The following is a 19909-nucleotide window of genomic DNA, read 5'->3' on the forward strand; positions in this document are numbered from 1 at the left end:
CGCACCTAAACGGCACTGAATATAGCCCAATATGGAAGAGATTTGGCTCTAGCTCTTCTTCCCCTGTGTGAGGAAAGGTTTGTTTCCTGTGGTCTGTTTAAGTCAGGTGACTGGTGATCACTAGACGATAACTACTAAAGGGTAACATTCTTGGAGAGAGTAGACTCCAACTTAAAACATGGATGTACCCACGTGTCTCGGCAGAATGGGGGAAAAGGACATTGTGATAGCTCCAGTTGATATTGTCTAGTGACCACAGGGGAATCCCCTTTTTCATATCTGGGTTCCTCTACATTTAATTATAGGTGTGATAGAGCAGGTAGTGCCCTCCAGCCCTCATATGACTCCATTACTTTTCTGCCGTGTAGGGGACTGTCGGATATTCACACAGGCAAGATACTATCTTCTAATAGGTCACTTAGCTTTAAAGAAGGGCCTCCATCCCTCTAGGTGCCAGGGTAAGAGAGATTCTCTGGCATTACTTTTTTGGTGTTTTGTACCAGTGAAAAGGTAGGAGGGTTCTTCACTGCTGATTGGGACTTGTCCTCTGTAGTACTCATACCCCTTTCACACCAGAAAATGCAGGGACTTACCCGGGAATACAGTCCACAGATCATGCAGGGACAATCACGGGTTGTCCCCTTTCACACCAGCCTAGTCCCTGCATTTTCTGGTGTGAGGGGGGGAGAGTTAGTGCAGGTGGCGGGGTTTGTGGGATGCTGGAGGGGCAGGCCTGGGATTGGCTTAGAGCTGTGCGTGGGATGCGCCTGTGCCTGGGATTGGCCTCGACTGGCACCCACCCCACTCCACAGGCCTGACTGCGTGGACTGGCACCTGTCCCAGCCCCATATGAATGGGATACCCCCGGGTCCATCACTTTATCCCCAGGACCCACCAGCTTCGTGCCCAGGAACCGCCAGCGGTCACCAAGTGAGTAGAAGCTGGGTGAGTACCTTTCACACCAGCCTGTATCCTAAGCTAGCATGGTTGAAATCCTGGGAATTTGGCCCAGGAAACTTTCACACCAGTGGTAGTCGCATGCCCAATCTGGGAATTTAGGCTGGTGTGAAAGGGGTATAAGGTGCACCCACAGAACAAGACCCTTTAATCCTTTACAGTGATGGAGTTAATACTGAAAGCAATGCCATTTTTGTTTATAGTGCACCCGTCACCTAACCTAACAGATGGAGGAATTTGGTGGGTTCAAGTAGTATTCAGCCCATTAACTCCGTAAGAAGCGAGGGCATCTGAGACACCGAGCACAAAACCAGGGCAACATGTAGTGAAATGGTTACTGATATACCAGCATGTATTTGTACCGTAGAAGGAACTTTCTGCACAAACAATATAAATGAAAACCGTGTATTTATACACGGTCCCTTTGCACATACGTCGTTTTTCTTGCTAAGATGAATGCAGTGTATCTGCTCAGATATCACAGTTACCCCAGGGACGAACGGCAGTGTCAGTAGTGAGCGTGCTGAGCAGACTGTAGTATGTGGGTGATACTATCACCAGCAACCTCTGCTTTAGGACACAGCCCTTATTAGCTCAGCTGAATAAATCCAGTGCTCCAGCTGCACCTACACAGAATTAACATTGAGTTGTTCTGTCATAAGACTCCAAAATAATGGGGCAATCAAGGAGATCAGAAATATAGGAAACCAAAATACACAAACTGAGTTTTGAGACTATATCATACCTCCCAACTTGTGAACGGAAGAAATAGGGACACTCACGCGCGCCCGAAAGGGGGCGGGGTGTATTCAAATGAGGGCGCGGCTTATACTAATTAGCCGCGACCTCATTTACATACGAGAATAGACGCTCTGCGCATGCGCAGAGCGTCTATTCTATTAGATTGGGGGGTCTCCCAACTGCCACCCCCCGCAGCGGGACAATGCCTGCCGCAGGTGGGACAGGACCCGAAAATCGGGACTGTCCCGCTGTAATCGTGACAGTTGGGAGGTATGCTATATAGCCTAAAGTGACTGCCATCTATCCTTTTTGTCAGCTTCATTTTGTTCATGATTAATTTTAACTCTTATTGCAGACGTATAAATAGTACATGCACAGATGTCCAGCTCACCTACACTATATTTTTGGCAGCAGCCAGACATAAAGTGACTCATAAAAGGAGCAGACGGTGGGATTCTAACTATGTTCTCCAGCATGTACTGTTCATTTGCTGCACTTAATGATTGAGCTCTCAGTATGTCTTTCTCTGGTTTAAACCAGAGAAAGACATACTGCTGGTGGTTAAGGCCTGGTGCAAATAGCAGATGCGGCTGAACCTTCTGAGAATGCTCGCTGACTGCCGAGTTCTTAAGGTGTTCAGAGGTGTCCTCATACAACCAGCCACGTGACGCGAGAAGCCTGGAGGGAGTTATCCATCCGGTCTCGTCTGACTGATGGCGCCGGCCGGCTTTCTTATTTTTCATTTAATTACCCAAAATGCGATTAGGAGGCACCAGGAGACTGTGCGGAAAAAAGCTGTAACTGCTACAGAGTAGCACGTCATATGCAGATTCTGAGACTCTGTCGCACACAGATATACAAGTGTCATATCGACTTAATCAGTGCAGTCTCTTGGTGCAACCTAGTCCCATCATAATGCGCCTAAAAAACCCGGCGCTGGCAGAGTTGCAGGACAAGTAGTGCGCAGAGATGGACAGTTGTGTGTGACTGCAGAAATAGTATATTACACTTTTGCTTGCACTTTAGCAAAACTTTTTTCCACTTACAGCATTGGTGTCAAACTCATGGCCCTCCAGCTGTTGTGGAACTACACGTCCCAGCATGCCCTGCCACAGTTTTAGCAATCCATTATATAAAATCTGTGGCAGGGCATGCTGGAACGTGTAGTTCCACAACAGCTGGAGGGCCATGAGTTTGACACCACGGACTTACAGCATCACTGAAGTTCTATACATTTAGTTGATGCACACTATATCTGAATACATTTGTTGCACATATAAAATAAATGGTTTCTAAGCAAAATGTCAACATTTTACAATGTTGACATTCATATCGTTGACAGTTGTTAAAATGTCAACAAGCAAAGCATTGAAATAGCAACATTGTCAGAATGTTAACATTAGTATTAGGCCTAGAGGTCCGGGCCGTTGGAGGATCGGAGGTCTGATCCTGAGTGACACATGACAGTCAAGGCCCGGAAGCAGTCGTCAGGAGCAGGCAAGTACTACTGGCCCCACCAGCGCGACATGTTGATATTCTACCATGTCGAAAATTCATCAGTTTATAAAATATGAATGCCGACATGTTCGACATCAACATTATGCCAACAGTGATGAATATTGATATATAGTACTTAACTGATTCCTAACAGGCTGCATGTGCAATGGAACTGTATGTGACAGATGTGTAGCGTAAGTAAACCAGGTGCATACGCTAGTTGTCACGTTGCAGACTGTCACCATTGTGACTCTATTATTAGTGAACACAATTTGTACATGAGATTTGGGCCACAACTGCAAACAACTATGCAACAGGGCTATTGTGTTGGTACATCTTCGCTCGGAATAAAATCACTTCTCTGTGACAGCCCATCCATAATGTACTAAGCTCACTGTATCAGAAAACCTGTAACGCATGCTCATGTCAGCACTGACATATGTCATTATAGGGACAATCCTCCTGCTCTTTTGAATCGGCTTCTACTACTATACATCCCTCAGCACTGTCACGGATGACACAGCCACCACGGAAATACAACTAAAATAACTAAACCCAAGCAATTGCTCAGATAAATATTTTCTAGAAATGACATTTTTCAGGTATTATATCATCAGAACATGTTCAATGTTTGGTGCAAACCTAATGAATGATCTGAAGGTTGTATGAACTCAAAAATTATGTTTAATTGTAATACAGGGAGGTCTAGAACAGAGTTACAACTGACTGAAGGGAACCTCTATCAATAAAACAACACATTAAAAATGGGACTCATTTTGGGGTATATGTTTGGTGAAGTCAGAGTATTATATTCATTACTAGTAAGCCAGCTTGAAGCAAATGCTTCGAAAACTAGTCTGCTAGATGTACAGGGGGAAAAAAACACGATTTGTTAGTTAAAAAAAAAGTAAGTATCAGTTTAAATGCCCTACTCAAGCACCTATATATTTCTCCAGCAGAGCTTCTAACTCAGTGGTCAGGGAACTCTGTCCTCATTACCCCACACAGTGCATGTTTTGCTGGTAACCCAGCAGGTGCACAGGTGTACTAATTACTCACACATTGTATAAGGTCCGCAGGTGGAGGTAATTATTTCACTTGTGATTCTGTGAGGAGACCTGCAAAACATGTGCTGCGTGGGGTAATGAGGACAGAGTTCCCTGACCACTGTTCTAACTAAACCATTGCCAACTTGGGAAATAAGATGGAGGAAAAGGGGACTGATGAAAGCAATGGGCCTGATTCAGGGTTCGAAGGACCTGTGGCGAATGCAGCAAAATACTGACGTTCGGTATACTGCACATGCATCAGACCCGCACTTTGCGCATGAGACGCCCCGGTCTGCACCGGTGGAATCAGGGCAGCATTAAACAGTCAGCGGTTGACCGTATGATGCCTGTTGGGGGCAGTAACAGCCTTTGTTTCTCAATTCATTGAAGCTGAGGGACGAGGTTAGCATCTCTAGCAGTGGAAGGAGGCTTCTTGCTCGGACATGAATCTGAATCGGGCCCAATGAGAGTTCATGCTCACTGATCCTTTACCATAAACCCAAACTTGTGGGATTTACTCACTTTGTGTGCCGGATATCTGGAATAGATCTGTTGAGTGAGATTTTGTCGCTGACGTATATATTGAACCCATTCTCGCGATATGCCTGTTCCACGCGATCTGCATCGGTCATCGGGAAAGCTTTCCCCTGCTCTCCATTGCCTAAGGAAATATACACATCATGAACACAGAGTAAAACAAGTGTAAAGCAAATAGTCAATCATTACAGGGCATCCCAAGTCACAGACTGAAGAATAATTTGTGCTTTGGGCAACCAGTGTGGGCCATGTATCTGAGCCATGAGTCCTTGTTTTGCCAACATCAAGGAATCTACAAAAAAATGCATGTTAAAAATCTCTGACTGATGGATCCAGTTAATTTTTTGGTCTGAACCATCAAATCAAGGATTTCCAACACGTTGGATTTCCAGATCCCCTGACGGTTAACAGGAAATTGCGAGTGACACATGTACATGATGTGACTGCGAATTACACACGTTTGTACCAAATTCCAGGCACATTAGCACTACACTTCATAAGTCATGTGAGCTGTGTGAGAGTTAAGATGCCCAAGGTGAACAATCCCATCTGTCACCCAATTTCCCTTGAAATCCAGAACACTCCTGACCAAACAATATCATGCATACACACACACACACACACACACACACACAAAGATTGTGGAAACAATCAGAGGATTAGAAGGGTCGTTTAACAACTGCAAATCATTAAAACATTACTGGCACATCAATCATCATGCCTGTACACGGAAGGATGTGTGGCAAATTGTGCACAACAGGTCCTCCTTCTCTCCCCCTGCTGAAGAAATCAGCGCGTTAAGCTGGGTACACATATGTACAATCGTCGGGCCGTTCTTCCGTTCTGCGGACGAACGGCCGTTCGATTGTATATATGTGTACGCAGTCCCGATCCCTTCGTTGCGATCGATAAACGGCCAAAAACGTTCTTGGCCGTCCACGGTCGGTCGGTCGCAGGTTCTTTGCTGCTTAATATTCTTCCGACAGGACGGCTCCATATCGAAAGAAAAGTGACATGTGTACGCACGTTCGATCGATATGCAGCCCGTTCCTGCGATCATTCCTCCCAAAAGCAGCACGCCCATGTGGGTGTTGACTAGCTGCGTCATCCCTCCATCAGCGCAGCATGTAAACAACAGGAAGTCTTCTCCCCCGTACTTTCCGCGCCATGCTGTTAAAGAATATTCGTTGTGTGTGCATTCCTTTTGAAATAAATAATCGTTGTGTGTGCATTCCTGACAGATATAGTTATAGAAGATAGATAGATAGATGCACCGATAGACAAACGTACGTACGTATATCCTGTACAGCTAGCAATGATCTGAATAGTCACGGCTCTATTCACTGTACTACACGAACGATTCTTTGTTCTGTGATCACGCCTCGTTTTGGTATGCTCTTTTAATCCAGCCCATTATGATAATGTTGTGTTCATTTTTATCGTGCGAATAGCCAGATCGGGAGAGTGTGTACGGTGGTACAATCTTTTTCTTGCGATTGTTTGGACGGGAGTACATCAGACGTCGCAAGTAAAATTGTACATATGTGTACGCGCAGATCGGTCGTATGTTTTGGACGGCCGAACGTGTATTCGGTCGATCGAACGGTCGCAAGAAAAATGAAATTGTACATATGTGAACCCAGCTTTAGATGAATGACAGGTGGCAACATGCATTGTATGGTTATCACACCCTCACATGGAAAGTTTATCAACGACTGGTCAAAAAGTACCATATTGTTTAAAATATCTTACAGTGTGTGGGCAACTCTACACCTTGGTGTTTGCACTACAAGCTATCCTCTTGCAAAGGAGTTACACTGGATAAAACTGCACACAAAGCCCCATTTGTCAGTAACAAAGTGTACACAGCTCTTCCAGACTGCTGAAGCAGACATGTTGTGGGTCATATCCCTGAGAAAGCGGCCTATAACAGCCAATCTGGGGCCTCACTGAAATCACAAGGAAGGAAAATACAAAATGCTCCATAACAGCATACTATGCAATTTGCTGAATCGTTAACCTAGCTGACACCACCTACATAGTGTTGGACACTCCATAAGTATACTCTGGATTTCAATCTTTAAATGTGACAGCAGAGATAGGATTGCCAGCACTACCTGTTCGATCATGGTCTAGTCTCATTCTCTCATAGTCATGCCAGTCTTTCCTCCCGAAGCCTTTGTCATTGGCATATTCATCCTTTTGTCTGATCAGTGCAAGCTGTAATGAGATGAAAAGAAATGTTAGAAAGAATGTCCTGAACCTCACAGTTAACATATAAAACTGTGCTTACAGTAAGTACACACAGCTAACATAACTGTGCTTACAGTAGGTATACACAGCTAAGGTATAACTGCGCTTACAGTAGGTACACACAGCTAACATAACTGTGCTTACAGTAGGTACACACAGCTAACATAACTGTGCTTACAGTAGGTACACACAGCTAACATAACTGTGCTTACAGTAGGTACACAGCTAACATAACTGTGCTTACAATAGGTATACACAGCTAACATATAACTGTGCTTACAGTAGGTTTACACAGCTAACACATAACTGTGCTTACAGTAGGTATACACAGCTAAGGTATAACTGCACTTACAGTAGGTATACACAGCTAACATAACTGTGCTTACAGTAGGTATACACAGCTAACATAACTGTGCTTACAGTAGGTTTACACAGCTAACGTATAAATGTGCTTACAGTAGGTACATACAGCTAAGGTATAACTGCGCTTACAGTATGTATACACGGCTAAGGTATAACTGCGCTTACAGTAGGTACACACAGCTAACGTATAAATGCGCTTACAGCATTTACACACACCTAAGGTATAACTGCGCTTACAGTAGGTATACACAGCTAAGGTATAACTGCGCTTACAGCATTTACACACACCTAAGGTATAACTGCGCTTACAGTAGGTACACACAGCTAACGTATAACTGTGCTTACAGTAGGTACATACAGCTAAGGTATAACTGCGCTTACAGTAGGTATACACAGCTAAGGTATAACTGCGCTTACAGTAGGTACACACCGCTAACATATAAATGCTCTTACAGTAGGTACACACAGCTAAGGTATAACTGCGCTTACAGTAGGTACACACAGCTAAGGTATAACTGGCATCTTTCCCTCACCCTTCAAACACGCTCTGGTCTCGCCTATTCTTAAAAAACCTAACCTGGACCCTTTATCTCCCACAAGCTACCGCCCTATCTCTCTTCTCCCATTTGCCTCTAAAATACTAGAACGGCTGGTCTACAGGCGTCTCTCAAGCTACCTGTCTGACCACTCCATCCTAGATCCCCTTCAATCTGGCTTTCGCCCACTTCACTCCACTGAGACTGCCCTAGTGAAAGTCACCAATGACCTGCTGTCAGCCAAATCCAAGGGTCACTTCTCCCTGCTTATCCTTTTGGACCTATCTGCTGCCTTTGACACTGTGGATCACCCTCTCCTCCTCCACACACTCCAAAACATTGGCCTCTCTGGCACAGTCTTCAACTGGTTTTCCTCTTACCTCTTCAACCGTTCCTTCTCAGTCTCTGCCTCTGGCTCTACCTCACCACCTTCTATCCTTCCTGTCGGGGTCCCTCAGGGTTCCGTCCTTGGCCCCATTCTGTTCTCTCTGTACACCTCCTCTCTGGGTGCACTCATTAACTCCTTTGGCTTCCAATATCACCTCTATGCAGATGACACCCAAATCTACCTCTCCTCTCCTGATCTGTCCCCCACTGTTTTCTCTCAAGTTTCCAACTGCCTCGCTGCCATCTCTACCTGGATGTCTGAGCGATTTCTGAAGCTGAATATGGACAAAACCGAACTTATTATCTTTCCCCCACCCAGAGCTATGCCCCCTACTAATATCTCTATCACTGTTAACAACACCATCATCTCCCCTGTTCCCCAACTCCGCTGCCTGGGTGTCACACTTGACTCCTCCCTCTCCTTTGCACCCCACATCCAAGCCCTGGCCCATTCTTGCCGGTTCCAGTTACGCAACATTGCTCGCATCAGGCCCTTTCTCTCACAGAGTGCAACTAAGCTGATCATCCACTCATTAGTCATCTCACGGCTTGACTACTGTAATGCTCTTCTCACTGGCCTCGCTCAATCCCAACTAGCTCCTCTCCAATCTGTCCTCAATGCTGCAGCCAGGCTTATCTTCCTCTCCCGCCGCTCTAACTCTGCTACTCCCCTTCAACAAAATCTGCACTGGCTTCCATTCCCCTACAGAATCCTCTTCAAACACCTCACACTCACATACAGGGCCATCTCTAATTCCATTGCTCCATATATCTCTAACCTCATCTCCATTCATACACCCTCCCGCCCTCTACGGTCAGCTGACGACTGTCGTCTCTCCTCCACCCTGATCACTGCTTCCCATGCTAGAGTACAGGACTTTGCCCGTGCTGCACCCCTTCAGTGGAACGCACTCCCTCGCTCCATTAGACTCTCCCCGACCTTGCAAAGCTTCAAACGGGCACTGAAAACTCACCTATTCATCAAAGCGTACCCTTCCACTGCATAAACCAGCTGGTTCTCCGACCCCTTGCCTGTTTCCTGTTTACATCCTGCTATCTAACCACCACCCCCTCGCTTGCACCTCTTGTAATCTGTCTGTCTCCCCTTCCTACTAGATTGTAAGCTCCTCCGAGTAGGGCCCTCTTCCCTCCTGTTGTCAAAGCCCACTTCTCTTCACATTTCACTCACAGCTCTCCTTTACTCCAACACTCAGTGACCATCTTCATACTCATCTCCATCATTGGCCTCAAGCCTCTAGTAGTATGTTGATTGGGTCCTCACTACTTACATTTAAGCTGTAATGTGTATTGAACTGTGGTGCTCTTTATTTGTACTGTATTTTTGTTATTTATTCAATGTTATGCCAAGTTTTGTCTCCCTGTATTGTTCCTTTGTACGGCGCTGCGAAACACTTGTGGCGCCTTATAAATAAAATTATAATAATAATAATAGTACACACAGCTAAGGTATAACTGCGCTTACAAAATGCACACACAGCTAAGGTATAACTGCTTACAGTAGGTACACACAGCTAAGGTATAACTGCGCTTACAGTATGTACACACAGCTAAGGTATAACTGCTCTTACAGTAGGTACACACAGCTAACGTATAACTGTGCTTACAGTAGGTACATACAGCTAAGGTATAACTGCGCTTACAGTAGGTATACACGGCTAAGGTATAACTGCGCTTACAGTAGGTATACACGGCTAAGGTATAACTGCGCTTACAGTAGGTACACACAGCTAACGTATAAATGCGCTTACAGCATTTACACACACCTAAGGTATAACTGCGCTTACAGTAGGTATACACAGCTAAGGTATAACTGCGCTTACAGTAGGTACACACAGCTAACGTATAACTGTGCTTACAGTAGGTACATACAGCTAAGGTATAACTGCGCTTACAGTAGGTATACACAGCTAAGGTATAACTGTGCTTACAGTAGGTACACACCGCTAACATATAAATGCTCTTACAGTAGGTACACACAGCTAAGGTATAACTGCGCTTACAGTAGGTACACACAGCTAAGGTATAACTGCGCTTACAGTAGGTACACACAGCTAAGGTATAACTGCGCTTACAAAATGCACACACAGCTAAGGTATAACTGCTTACAGTAGGTACACACAGCTAAGGTATAAATGCGCTTACAGTATGTACACACAGCTAAGGTATAACTGCTTACATTAGGTACACACAGCTAAGGTATAACTGCGCTTACAGTATGCACACACAGCTAAGGTATAACTGCGCTTACAGTAGGTACACACAGCTAAGGTATAACTGCGCTTACAGTATGCACACACAGCTAAGGTATAACTGCGCTTACAGTAGGTACACACAGCTAAGGTATAACTCTGCTTACAGTAGGTATACACAGCTAAGGTATAACTCTGCTTACAGTAGGTATACACAGCTAAGGTATAACTGTGCTTACAGTAGGTATACACAGCTAAGGTATAACTGCGCTTACAGTAAGTACACACAGCTAATGTATAACTGCGCTTACAGTAGGTACACACCGCTAACGTATAACTGCACTTACAGCATGTACACACAGCTAAGGTATAACTCTGCTTACAGCATTTACACACAGCTAAGGTATAACTCTGCTTACGGTAGGTATACACAGCTAAGGTATAACTGCGCTTACAGTAGGTATATACAGATACAAAATTATCTTTGAAAAGATTAATTAAAATTGGATTCCTTAGTTATATGCTAACCATTTAGCATATTCAAGGTTTATCTTCATGTGGCTTCTAGATAGATAGATAGATAGATAGAATTCCTTTATTCGTCTCACAATGGAGAAATTTAAATGAGTGTACATGAAGGAACACGATATAGTAACCAAAGACTCAACAACGTAGGTCACAGGTTCTCAAACTCTGTCCTCAGGACCCCACACAGTGCATGTATTGAGGTCTCCTCACAGAATCAAATGAAATAATTAGCTCCACCTGTGGATCTTTTAAAAAGTGTCAGTCAGTAATGAGTGCACCTGTCAGGTGACCTGGAAAAAGTGAACCGTGTGGGGTCCTGAGGACCGAGTTTGAGAACCACTGACGTAGGTGTACAGGAAAAAAAAAAATTCAAACAAGAAATTCTATCAGTACCCCTAAAAGCAGATTAAATTTCAAACAACAAAGCTTCTGTCAATGCATGTAAAATTGTAAATGTCTTCCTGTTCCATTACAGGAGACTTTGCATTCCAGGTAGAATTTAAATTATAATTCTATTACTCACTTGAATCAAAAGGAACTCTCCGCTTACATTACCTACAACCGCAGGTGATTGGCTGTCATATATTGATGAAAATGAGTAATATTCACTGAACAGTTAGCTAAATGTTACTCTCCGGTAACACTCTATGGATGGTAATTACTTTAACCACCTTAATGTGTTGCGTTTAATGCAAATTGCCTGAATTATTGTGCTACGACATATGCAACTGTGAAACTATAGGAAACAAGGATTTAGCATTCTGTTTAACCCGAGCACCAGCAGTAAAAGAATACTGATTTTTTTTTTTTTTTTTTTTTTTTATGTTATAGCTGCCATTAGCCCAAACATATACTGGTAGGTTAACTAGCTGCTGATGTGTCTGTGTCCTTGGGTTAGGGAATTTGCACTGTAAACTATATATGAGCAGGAACTGACGTGAATGATTAAATAGAAGTATTATAGGCTTAATACAGTATACAAGGGCACTCATGAATTACACACATTTTGTGGCTGGCTGACTGCCTGCATTTCACCTGGTTTTAATCAGTCACACAATCTGTATAATTCATGACTGCCCTGGTTTAATAGATGTATGTTAATCCTGAATATGGAGGCACTATGAAAAAAAAAGCAAACAATAATATATAAAAATATACATTTTGGATGTTTTCATATTATGCAATGGATTTGCAGAGAATAATTTTACTAATTGCATTCTATGTTTAGGTCACCATTAACATGCTTTGTTTGATCTAGTGACACACTGACTGACCTAGAACAGACTGCACCCACAACCTGACACAGGTGAACACATGTGTCTTTGCACTCAGCAGCTACAGTATGCTAGTTTATGCTTCTGTGATCCAAAGAAGCAGCATAGAATGACCATTGTTAGGGCCGGTGAATCTGCATCCATACAAGCAGCCACAGGTGTAGGCATGCCCAGAAACAGTATTCCCCCATTTTCTGGAATGCTGGCTGTTGGGGGCACTGGAACTATAAACGCAGACAGAAGTTTGCACTTGCGCAGTACAGATTCTGCCCGGATCTCAAACATACAGTAGTTGCCTACCCTCCTGCATTCTGCAGGAGACTCCCTGAAATAGCAGCAATCTCCCTCTCTCCCTCATTAGTCTAGCAATCTCCCTCATGTCATCTAGCCCACATTTCACTGTTACATTTTTTTTTGGAAAAAAGGAATGAGATAGAGATACATTTACATTGAATCATCAGCACCATTTCCCAGCACTTTACCAAGTATAGTAGCTCTTACTAACTGCTTTGGGGCTCATCTACATTTGGATATAAGTCATTTTAAAATATTACTCTCAGATGTAGCAGTACACACCCACGCTTCTAGGTGCCACGTTTACAATTTATTTTCACAATCCCTCCATATATGGAACTAGACATGCCATGTGGGTGGAGCATGACTTACCCTCTCAATGGTAAAAAATTCTATTACCAACTATAATCTCCCTGAAACTAGTTTTCAAAAGTAGGCAAGTATGAGTCCTCAAGGCATTGGAGATTTAGGCAAAGCATTGGGTACCTCCTATGAATCTGGCCATTAATCACTAGTTTTTCTTCGTTAGACCTGTGGGATGGGAATCAGCTTTTTGGTTTTAGGGGTATGGAATCTAAACAAAGCAGCACAGGCTTCCCTTAATTTTTACCAATCTCTCCAATCCAATGAGAGCGGCCACAATAGTGTATTGAATGGGAATGTGCTATACGTACCACCTGCAAAACAATGGTCATGCCATCATTCATTGGCTATAACATGAACACCACAGGTGGTGTGAATAACATTGATTATCTCATGCACGATTTTATTTTACTATATGTGAATGGCAATATGCATGTGCGTCATTGTCCTGAGGAACAGATGGCACCAGTATGCACCAGGGAGCTGAAGTACGATGTGTAATGGTCTGGGCAATCTCTGCTGGGAAACCTTGGGTCCTGGTTGGAGGATACTTTGACACATTCCACCTACTGTACCTAAACATTGTTGCAGACCAAGTACAGCCCTTCAAATAAACAGTATTCTCTGATGACATAAGCCTCTTTCAGCAGGATCATTCTTTATCAATGGTTTGAGGAACATGACAAAGAGCTCAAGGTGTTGACTTGGCCTCCAAATTCCCCAGATCTCAATCTGATTGAGCATATGTAGAATCAGATGGAAAAAAAGTCTAAAGCTGTGTACACACTTAAAGGTTAGTCTGTCCAATATATCTGGTGGGAATAAAAAATCTAGTAATGCATGGGAGCATATGAGAATCGAACATTTGCTCCCAAATACTGGAAAACCAACAATGGTCATTCAATGTTGTTAAATCCATTAGATTTACCGAGATTATCCGAACAATCGCTTTTGTCCATTTTCCAGCATTTTGGAAGCAAAGGGATGATCGTCACTTGTTCCCAAACATTACCAGATCTTTGTTCCCACCAGTCAGACTGGCCAGAAAATCTTTTGGAGTGTACCCAGCTTAAGTATGGAGGCCCTATCTCACAACAGGACTTCTAAACCTTGTTGTGTCCATGCTATGAAGGGTCAGAGCTGGTTTTCTGGTACAAGGAGTATCTACACAACACCAGGCTGGTGGTTTTATTGTTATGGATGATGGGTGCATAATTTGGAGGTGGTCTTCTGGACTTAATATGAAAATAAAGATTTATAAATTGTAGTTCATGGACTTCACAGTGAGACAGACTCTGGCGGAAATATGTCACTGTAAAGTGAGCAATGGCTTTTCGAGAAGTTTTCTTCCGATATTTAAAAGGAACGCGGCTTATAAGCTATAAGCTGAATTCTACCTGCCCAGCCAACTGCTCCTTATTTATTAACAGTTATTTATACAGCGCACATATTCCGCAGCGCTTTACAGAGAATGTTTGAACATTCACATCAGTCCCTGCCCCAGCAGAGCTTACAATCTATATTCCCTACCACATATACATGCACACACAGTCATTCTAGGGTTAATTTTGTTGGGAGCCAATTAACCTACCTGTATATTTTAGGAATTATATTTGTGGGAGGAAACTGGAGTACTTGGAGTAAACCCACACAAACACAGGGAGAATATGCAATATCCGCACAGTTAGAGCCATGGTGGGAATCGAACCCATGACCTCAGTGTTGTGAGGCAGTACTGCTAACCATTACACCATCCATGCTGCCTCCTTGTGTGTCCAGCCAACAGCCATCTCTCTGCTAAATTGACGTCTATTTCTCAGATTCCACTGATCTGTACATTTGGTGCTTTTCGAATAAATATATTATATATACAGAGTAATGGTTAGTGTAATACATATTGACAAAGACTATATAAGAAAAAAAAAACCTTTCATCTCGCGTACACAATACAATCCATAAAAGCACTCCGTAATGCACAGTGTGTACATAAATAGGAGAATTTGAGTGGGCAGAATTAGAGGAAGATACATTTCCTCACCTGTTCTCTGCAGCTGCACATAACAAGCTTCTCATTCTAAGCCCAATTTGAAATGCATGATTCTGTCTGTCTCCGCTCCCAGCAGTAACCATGGAGTTTACTGTGGCATTGTGTCTTACACAGTAGTACAGTGTTCATCTCTCAATGCGCCAGAGTCCAGACCATGACAAAAGTCACTGTCTCCTGTTCAGGCATCTCCATATATGGCATGTGAAATGACAAGGATTTACAGACCCTTTCAATAATTCTCAATTATACACAGCCAAGAAATAACGGTAATGAATAAATCTGGTCCGCAAAGAAAACTAAAAGTGCTCCAATTGTAATATGCGAGCTACACAGTTGAGATAATGTGCAATAATATACACACTAGAACAGTGGTCTCCAACCTTTTTTGGGGCATGGGTTACACAAGACAAAATAAACCGCCTCAAGAGCTACTAAAATAAAAAAACATGAAAAAGAAATCTGCATAATAATCGAAAAATGCCCTTTACACATTATGCCACACACTGTAATGCCCCTAACACATTATGCCGCATACCACAATGCCCCAGACACAATATGCCACACACTGCAATGTCCAATATGCCGCATACATACCTTCCAACACTGGGACATCTGCGCATGCCTAAGGGGCCCAAAATTAAGGGGGACATGACCTACTATCGTGGTACTCCTGCGAGGTCACATCCCCCATTTTTTGTGCTATGGGGGCATGGCCAGTGCTCTGAAAGCTGCTGACCATGCCCCCAGCCTCTCTGAATAGACGCTGTGCCATATATACACATGCCACCAGTGTCAGTTACACAATGCCCCCAATACCCCCCGCAGTAATGCCATAAAAATAATGCCCCCAGCAGTGCAGCATAAACGATGCCTCAAGATAGCAAATTCAAATATAAAAATATTCCAAAATACGGAATAATCCAGTATCCAAAATGCTTTTGTTCCCGAGCATTTTGGATAAGGGATACTCAACCTGTACAAACAATATGGCTCAGAAGGGCCAAAACAAGCAATATCATATGTAATATCGCTTAGTGTGTATGGGGCTTTAGTTACTTTTAAACTGACTTACCCATATTACAACAGCCTACACTTATTGAGCCCTGATGAGCAGCATTACACAAGTGATCACCACCATCAGTTGTATCCGGGTAACCTTGCTCGGTTCTCTCTTGTAGAGCAGTAACTGTAACATAGTCACGACTCACGTCCTTCCTGCTCATCATTATTTATACAGAAGTTTTCTATTTTAAACAGTTTTGAGCCTAAATATCCTCGATTCCTTTGGACTCCCCCCCTCTTGGTGCATCAGCATTAGCGCATTCCTCTAATCAGCTTATAGTCACATATGCTGTGTTGGATCTTTCCTGCTTTAGTGAAACCCGGGCACAAGCCAAGGTGGTTGGCAGAGGTCCCAGCTACAGCATATGCAAGTCAGGAGAGCCTTATCAATACAAGGAATGACAGGGGAAAGCCCACATCCTCAGGTCGTACTGCGGGGCCAGGTGGGGGAAGGCGCAATAACATTAAACTGATAAATGATTATTTACTGGGGACCTCTTCTGTTAAGCTTAAGTACACAAGCAGGGGGACCTGGAACACTCACTAAAAAGGACAGCTGGCCCCGAACTAGCAAATGATTCAGCAGAGAAATGTGTAGAAGATATAAGAGAAAACCCCCTCTATATAAAGGACACAAAGCTTTGATAACATTTCAGATTCATCAATACATCCTTAACCCTTGTAGTGCCAACATCACTGTGAGATGTGTAAAATATTCACTAAAAATAAAAGCGTCACTCACATTCGTTATATAAATTGTAAAGCGCAACGGAATCTGCTGTAAATAAATAAATAAATATACTTTGGTATGAAACCGGAATGAATGCACAAGACCCGTTGATTTTTTAATTTTTTTAATACATATCATCAATATTTTGGCTTTTAACTTGGGGAAACTATTATGCGGGGATAGTAATTGGGAAATGGAGTTGGACCTTCCATGCCATGCAGTGACCATTATACTTGTTTTTCTTTTCTTTCTGATTCTTTGTATTCTGTAGTGCATGTACAAACTGATGCCCCTTTCACACCGCACTTGTTAAACGGTATATTGCCGTTATTTTCACATTTCAACACGTTTAAGGCTGCAGTGGGAAAGCACCAGAGTTGATTAACCGGTTAAAGATAACCGGTATTTTAGCACGTTTAAAAAGCAGAGTCCTACATGTTTCAGAGCCGTTTTTTATGCAGTGAGAATGGCTCTGAAACGGTATTTAGTAAAAACAACAGACTACAGACCTGTGACAGGCTGTCATCTGCATTCTGCCTTGAAACGTGTTGAGGGGATTAAAACGGGTTGACTGATGTGAATGGTATTTAAATGGTATTTAAAACGGTAATCTACTGCAATGTCAAGGCTCAGACCAGTTTTAAAATACCGTTTTTTAAAACGTTTAGGCAGTGTGAAAGTGGTATAAATGACATGAATCTTTATTAATACGTTTCAATAACAGAAAGTTAAAAAAGAAAAGAATAATGTAGAATCCAAATTAGGTATCCATGAAGTGGGTCTATTGACTTGGGTGTGGACCCGGACCCACCATGTCATGCAGGGATAATTCTATTTGTTTTCTCCTTTTATTAATCACCAAGAATTGGGTTTTTTGAACATAAAGGATTTGATCAAATATTGTATTGATAGAGTGTATCTCGATGTTACGATATTCATTTTGATTATTCTACCCTTTATGTATCTTAATCTTCGCACTTTATACAATCAATGATTGTATTGGTTTTTGATCTTACGCTTCAATATAAGAAAGCTGAAGAAAAAATAAATAAATATAAAGTCAATAAAAAAAAATGTGTAAAAAAAGATTTCATTTCCTATATAAAAGGTAAACCTATTCAGGACGTAATGATGAATAAAAATGTTTGTTTGACAAATTCACTTGATACTCAAAAGGACAAACTTCTTCCTTTGAAAATATTGTCTGTTAAGGAACCAGCATGGATATTAAAAGCTGCAACTACTGTGTCTATTTATTTATTTATTAACAGTTTCTTATATAGCGCACACATATTCCGCAGCGCTTTACAGAGGATATTTGAACATTCACATCAGTCCCTGCCGCAGTGGAGCTTACAATCTATATTCCCTACCACATGTACACGCACACACAGACATTCTAGGGTTAATTTTGTCGGAAGCCAATTAACTATTAATTATCTGTATATTTTTGGATTGTGGGAGGAAACCGGAGTAAGGAGTTGGAGTAAACCCACGCAAGCACGGGGAGAATATACAAACTCCGCACAGATAGAGCCATGGTGGGGATCGAACCCATGACCTCAGTGCTGTGAGGCAGTAATGCTAACCATTACACCGTCCGTACTGCCCACTTGTTTATACAAGCAGGATTTTTAAGAACTGAGAGAATAATCCAGCCGTCTGCATTAGAAAGTGTATTAATAACATGCACTAGAAACCAGGTTAAATATAGTAGTATGCAATCGTGCTACCTATTCCTGGAGACAAGGAAATCCTAATAAGTCTCTGAAAGACAAAGAAGAAATCCATTCAGAGCTCATTGTTATCAGTAGAGGGAAAAAATGTATTGTGCTCACCAGTTAATGAAGAGAACATGCCATTATCTTGGAATGAGAACATAAATAGGTTTGATTGACATACCTGCAGGAGACACTTGTTTTTGACAAACCCATAGTTTTCAGTTATAACTTTCTGCAGCCTGTGTTGTCAAACACCAGGAGAAAACTGTATATTTAGCTACAGATGTATTACCAACAGTATATAGGGAAACGGTCATTTGGTCCACCATGAGTTGGTAGACAGTCAATAGGTCGACACTCAACATGCTGAAAGGTCGACATGGTTCTAGGTCGACAAGCATTAGGTCAACATGGGCAAGGTCAACACAAGCATTAGGTCGACATGGGCAATGTTGGCAGTCAAAAGGTCGACATGGGGTTTTTCACTGTTTTTTGAGCCGACAGGCGGTATTTTATGCCCTACCATCCACTAGGGTGTGGTGGGAGAATAAAATGGTGTGCAGAGCGCAGCGAGCCATGTGAGGGGACGCAGTGCTACGTTTCAGTGTCCATGTCGTCATTCGAGTAAAAAAAACTGTGAAAAAACCCATAATCGACCTTTTGACTGTCGACCTTGACCATGCTGATCTAATACTTTTGTCGACCTAATGACCTAAACCCATGTCGACCTTTCAGCATGTCAACCTAGTGGTGTTGACCTAATGACTGTTGACCAACTTATGGTCAACCAAATAATCCATACCCTAGGTAAATATAAGGATATATTATTTATGGTGCCCTAAAGGTGACCACACATGGTGCAATGTGCTCTGTACCTTTTGTACTAGATTGCATCACATCTAGTTCAAAACGTATGTACTACACTACAACAGCATGCGTTTTAAACTAGATGCGATCACAAGGCAAAAACGCACCGTGTATGGGCACCTTAAAACTATTCTTAAAGAATTACCAGATGAGCTTCTGCAACAGGCATGCAGGTAACAGGCAGGCATCCAAACTGGGGCAACAGAGAATCATGTTGCGTTGATCTGGTGAACCACTGCTGGACATTAAGGATAGGCTCAGCTCAGATGCTGATGCGTCATCTGATTAGAACATGGGGGCAGTGCTCATCAGCCGGCCGCCCTTGAATTAAAGCAGCAGTTATTCTTTAAATAGAAGGTTAAGCAAACTGTAAAAATAGATCTGATTTTTATTAGCTATACTCATTCAACATTCCTGAAAGGAGAACAGGTCTGTCTGCCCAACACAGACAATAAGCTCACACTGCTCCCGGAGTGTCATGTGATAGCAGAGA

General features: G+C 42.7%; 1 protein-coding gene across 2 annotated transcripts in view; it reads right to left on the reverse strand.

The window, feature by feature from the left end:
• The window catches only part of GALNT10 (polypeptide N-acetylgalactosaminyltransferase 10), a 148674-nt gene that overhangs the window by 40514 nt on the left and 88251 nt on the right, over positions 1-19909 (reverse strand). For both annotated transcript variants that reach the window (XM_083181729.1, XM_083181731.1), the window contains exons 2-3: positions 6899-7001; positions 4767-4905 (exon numbers count right to left, since the gene is read on the reverse strand). In XM_083181729.1, the coding sequence (XP_083037855.1) occupies positions 4767-4905; positions 6899-7001 (242 nt within the window). The remainder of the gene's footprint in view (positions 1-4766; positions 4906-6898; positions 7002-19909) is intronic.

This window comes from Crinia signifera, chromosome 4, assembly GCF_055691185.1.
Source record: "Crinia signifera chromosome 4, ASM5569118v1, whole genome shotgun sequence".
Taxonomy (NCBI): domain Eukaryota; kingdom Metazoa; phylum Chordata; class Amphibia; order Anura; family Myobatrachidae; genus Crinia; species Crinia signifera.